Below are 13,429 nucleotides of genomic sequence, written 5' to 3'. Positions count from 1 at the left end.
CAGGTCAGCCTGAGCTACAGTGAGACCCTATCTCGAAAAACTAGAAAAAAAAAAGAGTGATGGAACAGAACACCTAATGTTTCCCTCCTGCCTCCATAGCAGGTGAGCGACCCTGCCTGTAAATGTATGGGGTGCCACAAGGGCACATACATGTGCATACACAATACACACCACACCAATACTCCCAACCCCCACATGTACATACACACACAAGCAAAAAATATATATAAAGTAACTGATTAAAAACTATGCCTTTTGAAGTCTTGATTCTGGTTGAGATGGAATAACCATCTGTCATACTATTTTTCATAATGCAATTAAAACTCCTAAACCAAGCCGGGCGTGGTGGCACATGCCTTTAATCCCAGCACTCGAGAGGCAGAGGTAGGAGGATTGCCATGAGTTCAAGGCCACCCTGAGATGACAGAGTTAATTCCAGGTCAGCCTGGACCAGAATGAGACCCTACCTCGAAAAAAAAAAAAATTCCTAAACCAAATACATGGAAAAGCTGCTTAAGAACACCAAGATTATCAAAATAAAAAGAGAGACTGATTGAGGGGGGGTATGATGGAGAATAGAGTTTCAAAGGGGAAAGCGGGGGGAGGGCATTACCATGGGATATTGTTTACAATCATGGAAGTTGTTAATAAAAAATAATAAAATTTTAAAAAGAATTTAAAAAAAAAACCAAGATTATTTGGTGGGTTAAAATCGTCTGCTGGGATATGACTTCCATCAGAGTTTTATGTCACTTGTCTCTAAGTCTTGGCCCTTCAGGTTCAAGTTGAGCTTCACATTTAGTTTCAATTCTAGTAACAGTGTTCTATTATTACCCTTAGTCACAGTCTTTACTCTTCATTCCTCTAAAATTTTTGAGGTCTTAAGTACTTTCAGTTGCATTTTCATGATTTCACATAGTAAAAGATATTGCCTTCCTTCTAGAGGATTTAGAATGACATTTTTTTGAAAGTCTAATACTATTTAATTCTGGTTACATATACATTTTTCTCTATAATTTCATGATGTTGGCTTTGAATTCCATATACATAATAAAATATTGTATTTCATTATTTCCTTGCTGTAGTAAGACTGAATATTTGTAATTTTGTTTTCCATTCATCATTTCCCCATCTGTTACTACTGCTTATTTCAAATAGGGCAGGCACTGGTCTAAACAGTGAGAGTATACTGTTTTCATGGAGACAATGATCAAAACAAGAGAGATATGGTGACATAGAAACTTTAAAAAAAATACAGTGGGAGCCAGGTGTGGTGGTGCATGCCTTTAATCCCAGCACTTGGGAGGCAGAGGTAGGAGGATAGCCATGAGTTCGAGGCCATCCTGAGACTCCATAGTTAATTTCAGGTCAGCCTAGACCAGAGTGAGACCCTACCTTGAAAAAAAAAATACCAAAAGCTACGTGGTGTAATAGAGTGAGATGCTGGTCAAAAGTCACAAAATTGGGGCAAGGGAGATGGCTTAGCAGCTAAGGTACTTGCCTGAAAAGCCTAAGGACCCAAGTTCAACTCCATATAACCCATGTAAGCCAGATTCACAAGGTGAAGATGTGCATAAGGTCACACATGCACACAAAGTGGCACATCCATCTGGAGTTCAATTGCAATGGCTAAAGGCCTGGCATGCCAATTCTCCCCCCCCCCCCCCGCTCTCTCTCTCATAAAAAAAATGTCACATGAAATTTCAATTAGGAAAAATTAGTACTTCATGGTTAGTACAGTTAAGTAGTCAAATATAAAATATTTTCAATTGATGTTACAGCTACATTCTCATTGCTTGGAAAAACACCTGACCAGGGGCATCTTATGGGAGGAAAGGGTTTGTTTTAGACTTACAGATTCCAGAACTTCATCATGATGGAGGATGTTGGCTTACTTCATCATACATCCATAGCGGAGGAACAACAGCAAGCAGCCAGTGTTCAAACTGGCTCTCCATACACCTCTTAGGGCTGGACTTAAGATCTTTCCCCAGTGACACACTCCCTTCACTAGGGCTCCACCTGCTAGAAACTAAGTAGGAAGCATATATATTTAATTTGTTTTATGAGAGAGAGAGAGAAAGAGAGAGTAAGCCAGGACCTCTAGCCACTCCAAACAAACTCAGACACATGCACCATCTTGTGCATCTGGCTTTATTGTGTAGGTACTGGAGAATCAAATCTGGGTCCTGAGGCTTTGCAGGCAATAGCTGGAACCACTTTAGCCCCTGGGAAGCTTAACCTTAATTAAAAAAAAACTAAGGGTATAAGAACATTACATTCAAACAATCACATTTGAAAATTGAAAATGAAATAGATTTCAAGTATCTGTCCTCACACAAAAACTGTAAATATGTGAGGTATGGTGGTTAAATTCAGCTTAATCTGATCAGGAATCCACAGACATTGCTCTTGGTTGGGTCTCTGAGGTTGCTTCCAGGAAGGATTGACAAAAGGAGGAAGTCCTTTCTCCAGACTGGGAAGTCCTCCTGGTGGTATTACAGGAAACTGAGTCACACAGAGATGGCACTAGAGATAGAGTGGAGAATCAGAAAATTTGTTCATGTCGACATGGACTCGGGAATAACTTCCAAAGCCTGAATATTGAGTTCTGATAGCTTAGGTGTGTTATACAAAATATGGTAGGCAGTCTTACAGCATCTTGACTTTTTTATTTTTTATTTTTATAATTAATAACTTCCATGATTGTAAACAATACCCCATGGTAATTCCCTCCCTCCCCCCACTTTCCCCTTTGAAATTCCACTCTCCATCATATCCCCTCCCCCTCTCAATCAGTCCCTCTTTTATTTTGATGTAATGATCCTTTCCTCCTCTTATGATGGTCTTGTGTCAGGCGCTGTGAGGTCATGGATATCAAGGCCATTTTGAGTCTAGAGGAGCACATTGTAAGGAATCCTTCCCTTCCTTTGGCTCTTACATTCTTTCTGCCACTTCTTCTGCAATGGACCCTGAGCCATGGAAGGTCTGATAGAGATATTGCAGTGCTGAGCACTCCTCTGTCACTTCTTCTCAGCACCATTATGCCTTCTGAGTCAATCTAAGGTCACTGTCATCTGAAAAGAGAAAGTTCTCTAATGAAAAAGTGAGAGTAGCATTAATATATGGGTATGAACATTAAGAGAAGTGCTTACTGGGCAGTTTGATGAGCATAGTATATACATTTAGCCAGACAACAACAGATGTTACACCCCTAGGGCTCATGACTACCTTGTATTTTTAGGTTTCCAGTATCAGGATGTATTCCCTCCCATGGAGTGGGCCTCCAGTCAAGTTAGAAAGCAGTTGGTTTCCACCATGACAGATGTGCCACTATTGCACCTGTTGGCTCATTTGGCCTGTTTGACCAGGTATAAGGCTTGCAGTGTTCACTGTGGAGTATCTTCACTGGTGATTTCTCTCTCTCCCATTGAGCTGCATGCAGTGTGGCTTTTTCCAGCTTTCTGTCAGCTGCTCTACTTGGAGGAGGTTTTCAGCTCAGTTGCAGCAGGATTTCTCAATGATCTTGTAGCCCAAGTATGTGCAGTGTTCAGCAATAGGGTCTTACCATCTCTTCCTGGTGGGAAACCAAGGGCCTTGGCAATGGCCTGTAATATTTTGGGGGTATCAGGGACCTCACTGGAAGGTATCCCATCCCTGGCACTGAAAATTTTCTAGTAACAATCTATGGCTTCTGTGCATTCCATTGTCCGAAATAGAGTTTTGTTTTGTTTTGTTTTGTTTTGTTTTACACTATTGATCAGTTACAAGTTTCTAACGTTGTATGATTTGGGGGAACAAACAGAAAAGCCCATAGCACAAAATTAATGATAAGAAAGCACAAATGTAAAACAGAAAGCTATTTGTTCAGGGTTGTTTGTGCCTATGGATACTCTAACCAGATAACATACAAGAAGGTTGCAGGGCTAGAGATTCAGAGTCAGCTGCCTCCCTGGTAAAAGCTTACACAATAGAAACTGTGAGTTAGAGTATTATCTAGTCCTAGTTTCGTCATTAAATTTTTTCTACCACAGTTATGGGTTTTATGTAAGAAAGCCCTGAGAGGAAGGAGCCCCTTCCTCCTGCCTGACCGCTGGTGCTGCATGTTGGTGAGTTCCTTTACTTGTACACATATCTATCATGTTTGACTATCCTTTCTTGGAGTTAGAACCAAGTTTCCTCAGCCTTCCAATATACACTGAAGACCAGTGGCTGTCCAGGAAGCTTTCAGGCCTTCAGTGCTGGACTGGGACTGATGAGGCATCTAGCCACCTGGACTGATCAGCTACTGCTAATGTTGGACTGCTATAAGCTAATCCAATAAATTATATTTTTAATACAATTTGTTCTATTGGTTCTATTCCTCTAGAGAATCTTGACTGATACATGAAGTAATGCATATGTGAAATATCTTAATTTATCCATTCCACAGTATATACATATATCAAAGCATCATCTTTTTCCAATTAGAAATAAAATATTTTTCAATGAAAATAAAATTTAAAAATTAAAATATTTTTCAATTAAAAATAAAAGCAAATACAGATGATTGGGCTTCTGTGTGAGAAGGAAAATACTTAGTAGCAGAGGCCAGTAAGTTAAAAAGGAGATATAAAGGGAAGAGAAAGGAAGGGAGAAGGGTACTTAATAGGTTGGTATTGTATATATGTAAGTAGAATGATTGAGATGGGGAGGTAATATGATGGAGAATGGAATTTCAAAGGGGAAAGTGTGGAGGGGAGGGTATTACCATGGGATATTTTTTATAATCATGGAAAAATGTTAATAAAAATTGTGAAAAGATAAAAAAATTAAATTAAATTAAAAAGAAAATAAAAGCTAAGCCAGGCATGGTGGTGCATGTCTTTAATCCCAGCACTAGGGAGGCAAAAGGTAGGAGGATAGCCATGAGTTTGAGGCCACGCAGAGATTACATAGTAAATTCCAGGCCAGCCTGAGCTAGAGTGAAACCCTACTTCGAAAAACCAAAACAAACAAACAAACAAAAATAACTAAATAAATAAAAGCTAGCCAGGCATAGTGGCATATGCCTTTAATCCAAGCACTCAGGAGGCAGAGGTAGGAGGATCACCATGAGTTTGAGGCCACCCTGAGAGTACATAGTAAATTCCAGGTCAGCCTGGGCTATAGTGAGACCCTACCTCAAAAAGAAACAAAAATAAATAAACAAAAACTGCAACAAATAAGTACTTCTAGTAAGTTCTATGAAACTTACATTCCAGTGAGTTAAGGTAATGAATGTGAAATTTAGATGGGCCCTGGTGGCATTTACCTGTCTTTCCAGTACTTGGCCAAATGAGGCAAGAGAATGATGAGTGTGAACCTGATCGTAGATAGACAGAGAAACCCTGTCTCAAAAAAAAAATAATAATAATAATTTAACAAACTGGATAATATCAGACCAGATTTAAAAAGAAGACTAGTCAGATACTACTATATGTACCAGTAAAAACTAAAATTTAAGACTATGCTCGAGTTGGAGATGTAGGGCTTTGGTAGAACTGGTGCTTAGCATGCATGAGGGCATGGGTTCAGTCATTAACACCACAAGAAAAAGTGACCATACCGAATATTGACAAATGTGGCAGGACAAGAACTCTCATGCATCGCTTGTCAGGATGGAAATTTATGTAACTTCATTGGAAAAAATACTTTACAATAAGGCTGAACACAGGCTTGTATTGACTCAGTAAATCAGCTTCTTAGCATATATACCTGTTATACTCCTCCCCAATTCATATGTTAAAGCCCTAACACTGGTGCTTTAGAGTGTAACTACTTGGAGATAGTATTCTTAAAACAGTTATGAAATTAAAATGAAATTGTTATGATAGGATAATATAACCTGACTGTTGTCCTCATAAGAAGAGGATATTTGGACACGTAGAGACACCAGAGATGTTCATGCACAGAAAGATCTAGTTAAAACAGAGGGCCATCTGCAAGCCCAGCAGAGAGGCCTCAGAAAGAACCAATGCTGCTAACCCCTTGATATTGGACTATCAGCCTCAAGTAGTGTAAGGAAATACATTTGTGAGGTTTTAGCTTCCCAGTCTGGAATACACTGTTACAACATTCTAGCAGACTATTGCAGTGCTCCCAAAAGTGTGTACATGTTTAACCAGGAACATGTAATTAATCCATATGGAATTTGCCTTTGTTAGGTAATGTGAAGTGGAATGGATAGCCATATTTACCATTATCATTTACCAAATAGCTTATCTTTTCGCCTATTTTTCAACCATTTGTTTATTTTGTTTACAGTTTTTGTTCAATGTAAATGAATTCCATATCATGATAAGTTACTATGAATCAAAGCATAAACACACAAACACAATATACAATCCATATAGATGTACAGAATTCTGGTATAAAGCTAGAGGGAGTGTTTATTCGTATACACAGTAGCTTCAGATCATTCTCATGTAGGTTTCTAAAGATGGAAAAAACTAACTCTGGTTATTAAGACTACTGTGGCCATATTAGAATCTGAAACATGTAAGCAGCAGTGTGTGATCACAAGAACAGAAGCATTTTCTAAGAATGACTGTTTTAAAAGATTTCTGTGTATCAAGGAAGTTTGAAGAAAAATCAACTGGGCAATCAAGCCTACATTTAGGCTTAGGACCAACTTCAAACTATCTAAAAATATTAACTGATAGCAGAAAGTATTCCAAATATAGCTATTCTGATCCATTATTTTTTTTAACTTAGAAAAGTATTTACACCTGGGAGTGGTGGCGCACGCCTTTAATCCCAGCACTCAGGAGGCAGAGGTAGAAGGATAGCCATGAGTTCAAGGCCACCCTGAGACTACATAGTGAATTCCAGGTCAGCTTGAGCTAGAGTGAGACCCTACCTCGAAAAAAAAAAGTATTTACAGAAATAGTATAAAAAATTTTGTGAATTTACAAAATGGCCTGGATATCCATGACCTCACAGTGCCTGACACTTCCTACAGAAGACCATCATAGTAGGAAAAAAAGATCATGACATCAAAATAAAAGAGAAACTGATTCAGAGTAGGAGGGGATATGATGGAGAATGGAGTTTGAAAGGGAAAAGTGGGGGGAGGGCATTACTATGGGATATTGTTTATAATCATGGAAGTTAATAAAAAAATAATTTTAAAGAACATTTTGTGAGGAAAAAAAATTGTGAATTTAGCTGAATGTGGCCATTCACACCTTTAACCCAGTACTTGGGAAGCAGAGGTAGGAGGATCACTGAGAGTTCAAGGCCAACCTGGGACTCCAGAGAATGAGTTACAGGTCAACCTGAGCTAGAGTGAGACCCTGCCTTGAAAAAAAAAATGTGTGTGAAAATATAAATTAGCTTCCAGCCTTCACTTCTCAATTTCAAGATTTGTGATTTTTACCTTCATTACCAACCATACTCTAAATTGTGAAACATACTCAATATCTGCAGAAATAAATGCATCATTTTAAAATTAGTTGAGATCAATTCAATTCGACTCTCTAAAATCCATTTAGCAGGGTTGGAGAGATTGTTCAGTGGTTAAGGGGCTTGCCTGAAATCCATTTAGCTAAGTGAGTCTGGGCCTCCTGTTGAGTGATTACAAGTGGTAAATGCCTATACCACTTGACTTTGTAAAGCCTTATTCATGATGGTTGGATTTTGGTGTAGATTACAACCCATCATTGCTTGGCACATGTCAATTACTACATAAATGTCCAATATAATGTCAAGTCTAAAGCTGCACAGATGCGGGGGGGGGCAATGTTCATCTCCAAAGAGAACAGAAATAGCTTAACAATATAAAGCTTTGTCTAGACTTGTGTCATATTAAATTAGAGATGTTGACATGGTACATTGAGGACTTAATAGTTAACAGCTGGTAGTTCCTTTACATGTACATATAGAAATAAAATCATGGAAGCTTTTAATATTAACTGTTTCATGGCCTTAGAGATTTGAATGAACTAAATGAAAACTGAATCTCCATTCCATAGCCCTACCTCATCTCTAGGTAAAACCTATTCCTAACCTTAAGGTAGAGTTTTTTAAAAATTTTATTTGTTTGCAAGGAGAGAGAGACAGAGAATGAATATGGGCATGCCAGGACCTACAGCCACTGCAAACAAACTCTAGATGCATGTGCCACTGTATATGTGACTTTATGTGGGTACTGGAGAATCAAACCCAGGTCATTAGGCTTTGCAGGCAAGCTCCTTAACCACTGAGCAATCTCTCCAGCTCCTTAAAGAAGTATTCTGTGAGCCAGGCATGGTGGCACACACTTTAATCCTAGCAGTCAGAGAACCTATGGTGGCACACACTTTAATCCTAGCACTCAGAGAACCTATGGTGGCACACACTTTAATCCTAGCACTTGGGAAGATTGCTAACTCTTTTCATGATAAGATCATGGGCATAATATACAGTAGTCTTTGATATCATGACAATTATAATCCAAAAATAATCAATCTAGGATATTTCTAAACCTCTTGTTCCCTATTGCTTTTGCAGGCATCAATGGCTATGTTTTTGATAGCTTGCAGTTGTCAGTTTGTTTGCATGAGGTGGCATACTGGTACATTCTAAGTGTTGGAGCACAGACAGACTTCTTATCTGTCTTCTTCTCTGGATATACTTTCAAACACAAAATGGTCTATGAAGACACACTTACCCTATTCCCATTCTCAGGAGAAACTGTCTTCATGTCAATGGAAAATCCAGGTTAGTTATTTGTATTATCCTTTCACTAACATCTCTGATTACTACACTAGCCATTCATTGCCCCCTAGCTGGCATTTGGGCAGACAGTAAATAGTTCAAGTGATTTTGATTTGTGATTTTGTAACTGCAAATAATTTCCTTTTGAGGGAAATCCAGATAGAATTAAGACATTGCCTGCAAAGATTATGTCAGATGAGAATGTTGTTAAGGCATATGATGGGTGATTTAGTAGATGTATGTTTAATCCTCTATGCATCTACTTTACGATCATGTAATTGCCTATTATTATGAATTCCATTCTTCTACTCAGCTATTCCTATTGATGGTAGAGATTAATATTGCTAACACAATTTTTGGAAGCTGAAATTTTTATTGTCAAGGCACAGACTAGAGTCCCAAAGCTACAGTCCCAAGACAACTAGTAGGTGGCAGAACACATGTGAAGAAAGAATCACATCTCAGAAAGTAGAGAGAATGGAGTGGGTCCAGGTTTAGATGTTGAAGCAATTCACTATAGAGAACTACCAAAAGGTCAGGAGAGAACTACATTTATTCTTCCTGAGGTCATGCCTTCAGGGACCTAAGAACCTCCTTCTGGGCCCTACCTCCTAAAAGTCCTACTACCTCCCAGTACCACCACTCTGGAAACCAGGCCTTGAATCACATGGAACCTTGAAGGATAAACTATATCCATCCAAGCCACAGCACATGTGCTATGTTATTTCAGTGCATTATATGAGTGTGTAGATACTATTAGCCACATGTATACATTAGAAAACTAGACATCAGAGGGCTTAAGTAGCCTGCTCAGTCACATTACCAGTGAATGGCAGAATTAAGATTTGAGTACAAGCAACTTGACTTTGTAACTTATTATACATACTCTCTATAAAAAAACCTTCCTGAATTAAATCACTCTCCTCATCAAAGAATCTGTTGTGTTCTTAAAGACTTTGCATTGCTGTGTGCTTGCTATAATATGTATTCATTTTTAAAGTCTTTTCCTTTTAAATATTTTATTTATTTATTTATTTGACAGAGAAAGAGGAACAGAGAGAGAGAGAATGGTCATGCCAGGGCTTCCAGCCACTGCAAATGAACTCCAGATGCATGTGCCCCCTTGTGCATCTGGGCTTACATGGGTGCTGGGGAATCGAACCTGGGTCCTTTGGCTTTGCAGGAAAATGCCTTAACTGCTAAGCTATCCCTCCAGCCCCATAGTCTTTTCTTATGGTCAGAAATGTGCATAACACAATAGCAGTAATGCAATAATGACTTTTATCACTATTGATGGACCATTAAGGATTTAATCCTTAGCCTATGACATAATAGCCTTGACTAACATTTCTTCATTTAAATAGGGATGGGAGAGAACCTATAATACAGAACTTAATTGGAACCTGAGTTATGAGTAACCAGAATCTTACTCTTTCTCATCATCAGGTTTATGGGTCCTGGGGTGCCACAATTCAGACTTTCGGAACAAAGGCATGACAGCCTTACTCAAGGTTTCTAATTGTGACAGGAGCACTGGTGATTATTATGAGGAAATATATGAAGATATTCCAACTCACTTGCTGAGTGACAACAATGTCGTTCAACCCAGAAGCTTCTCCTGGAATTCAAGGCACCCTAGTGCTAGACAAAAGAAATTCGAAACAAAGCCAATTCCTGAAAATGATATAGAAAAGATTCAGCCTCCACTTGGAGAGAGAACAGAAATGCTTCAAGTACAAAGTGTTTCATCTAGCAACTTGTTGATGCTCTTGGGGCAGAATCCTACTCCACATGGTTCATCCTTATCAGATTACCAAGAAGCCACATATGAGGCTATTCCTGATCATTCACCTAGTGCAATAGACAGTAGTGAAGGCCTACCTGAAGTGACACAACTCAGACCAGAGCTCGATCACATTGAGCAAACAGTATTTACTCCTGAGCCAAGCCTTCAATTAAGATCAAATGAGAATCTGGGGACAAATACAGCAGGAGAGTTGAAGAAACTTGATCTGAAAGTGTCTAGTTTGCCAAATAATCTAATGACTACACCAATTCAATCGTATACTTTGACTGAAAGTCCTGAAAAGACAGGTTCCTCGGGATCACCAAATATTCTAGTTTCCTTTAGTGGTCAATTAAGTACCACTGCATTTAGTAGAAAGTCATTTCCTCTTACTGGGGCTCATATACTTCTGAACATTAGTGAAAGAAATAATGATTCCAAGTTATTAGAAACAGTTTTAACGAATGATCAAGAAAGTTCACCAGGAAATAATATATCATCAATAGAGAGTTATAGGCTACCCCAAGAGGAAAGATCTCATGGACTTTCTTTATTACCTAAAGGTGATGCTTTATTAAAAGTTAATTTGATAAAAACAAACAAGCCATCTAACCACTCAATAACTAATGGGAAAACTCACACTGACAACCTGAACTCAACTGAAACTAGTACAGTCTGGCAAGATACTGTATTTAAAAGCAATACTCAATTTCAAGAAATATCATATTTGATTCAAAATAAAACACTTACAGGCAAAATTACTACAGACTCTAGGGTGAACCATGTGCCAAATAAAACTACCTTATCAAAAGATAAAAAAATAATTCACCAAAAATATGAGGGCCCTGTGCCACAAGATGCAGAAAATCAATATATATCATTCTTTAAGATGCTATTCTTACCAGAATCAGCAAACTTGACAAAAAGGACCAGTGAAAAAGATTCCCTGAATTCTGGGCAAGGGTCTAGTCTAAAGCAAATAATATCTTTAGGAGAAGAAAATTCTGTGAAAAATCAGAATTTCTTATCAGAAAATAATAAAGAAGAACTAGAAAATGGTGAAGTTATAAAGGGCAGAAGACTCAAGGGAATGATTTTTCCAAAAAACAGTAGCATATTTTTTACTATCCTAGCTAATGTTCAAGAAAATGATATGCATAATCAAGAAAAAAATATCCAAGAAGTGATAGAAAAGAAGGAAAACTCTCAATCAGCAAATAACTCAACAAATATAGCAGAGCTTCACACAGCCCATTTGTTAAAAAGAAGAGAGACAGAGGAAACAAATTCAGAAGGCTTGCAAAATCAAACCAAGAAAATGCTAGATAACTATCAAAACACCACAAGAATGTTTCCTAATTCAAGCCAGAATTTTACTATTAAACATGGTAAACAGGCTTTGGAACAATTTAGACTCCCATTAGAAGAAACAGGGCATAAAAAGGAGTTAATTATGGATGATACTTCAACCCAATGGTCCCAAACCATGAAATATTTGACCCAGGGCATCATTACACAGGAAGATCACAAAGAGAAGAAGGAAAAGGTCATTACCCAGTCTCTTTTCTCAGACTCTCATGTGAGGAATAGCACCACTGAGATTAATAGTTCTGCATCATCCACTGTAAAAATATCAATTAAACCTACAAATATAACAAAGATTCCATCCCAAGACAACTTTTTTCACTTTCTAACATCATCCTATAATTATACCTTTAAGACAAAAAGTTCTGAAGTTCAAGAAAGTAGTCATTTCTTAAAAGAAGGCAAAAGTAATAACCTTTCTTTAGCCATCCTACCCTGGGAGATGATCAGATATCAAGAAAAGGTTGGTTCTCTGGGGACAAGTGACACAGACTTAGTCATAGACAAGAACCTTAAGGACACTTCTGTCTTGAAACCAGCCTTGCAGATACCAAAAGAAGAGCTGAAAGCCAAAGAGAAGTCACCAAAAACTACATCTGTTAAGACAAAAGATACCAGTTTGTCTCTAAACTCTTTTGAAAACAATCAATCAATAGCATCAAATGAGGGAGAAGAGTGGTCCCAAAGAGAAGGCACTTGGGGAAAGCAAAGAGGGACTCCAAGGTTGTACCCTAAAAACCCACTAGTCTTGAAACGCCATCAAAGGGAAGTAACTCTTGCTGCTCTTCAGTCAGAGGAAGAAGCAGTTGACTATGACGATGCCATTGAAGTTGAAACAAACAGGGAAGATTTTGACATTTATGGTGAAAATGAAAATCAAAGCCCCCGTAGTTTTCAACAGAGAACACGGCACTATTTCATTGCAGCTGTGGAGCGGCTCTGGGACTATGGAATGAGTAGCATACACCCTCATATTCTAAGAAACAGGTATGAGTCCATTGGTTATTCCTTTGTCCTACTATTGTGATCTTTGACCTGAGTAGGTGCTAAAATGGCAAAATTCAACCAACCCCATCTATCAACTATGAGCTTCAGAAGGAATCTTCCCATGAAAGAGCCCAGAGAGAGGAAGAAGTGAAGAAATTGAGGGTATAGGTAGGATTATTTTCTAATATATGAGTGATATAAGGAGTCACTGACTTGATTTTAGGAGAGCCAAAAAAGGTTGAGTCAGGGGATAGAGCAAAGGCAAATTTGGAGGACAAATAGAAGGGCCAGCCAACCAATATGATACCTTTGTAGGCACTGGAGTACAGCATAGCAGGAGCTTACTTTCTCTTGGGGAGAGCAAGAGATAAATTGGTAGAAAATGAATTAAGGAAATTTCAGTGGTGCTATTCAGAAGATAAAATAGAGTAACATAGTACAGTAACTAAGAGTATCCCTTTAGCTGTCATGATCAGGAAAATCATTTTTAAATTTTATTTATTTATTTATTTGAGAGCGACAGACACAGAGAGAAAGGCAGATAGAGGGAGAGAGAGAGAATGGGCGCGCCAG

General features: G+C 38.3%; 1 protein-coding gene across 4 annotated transcripts in view; it reads left to right on the top strand.

Annotated features, from left to right (window-relative positions):
• The window catches only part of F8 (coagulation factor VIII), a 132,404-nt gene that overhangs the window by 56,664 nt on the left and 62,311 nt on the right, over positions 1-13,429 (top strand). For 2 of the 4 annotated variants that reach the window (XM_045140839.1, XM_045140838.1), the window contains exon 13: positions 10,165-12,862. In XM_045140839.1, coding sequence (XP_044996774.1) covers positions 10,165-12,862 — 2,698 coding nt within the window. Of the gene's footprint in view, positions 1-8,511; positions 8,722-10,164; positions 12,863-13,429 lie in introns of all 4 variants that reach the window. The other 2 variants (XM_004672647.2, XM_045140837.1) reach the window with 2 other exon arrangements.

This window comes from Jaculus jaculus, chromosome X, assembly GCF_020740685.1.
Source record: "Jaculus jaculus isolate mJacJac1 chromosome X, mJacJac1.mat.Y.cur, whole genome shotgun sequence".
In the NCBI taxonomy this organism is placed as follows: Eukaryota; Metazoa; Chordata; class Mammalia; order Rodentia; family Dipodidae; genus Jaculus; species Jaculus jaculus.
Note: the sequence above shows the minus strand (reverse complement) of the source record. Positions and strands in the feature narration are given on the sequence as shown.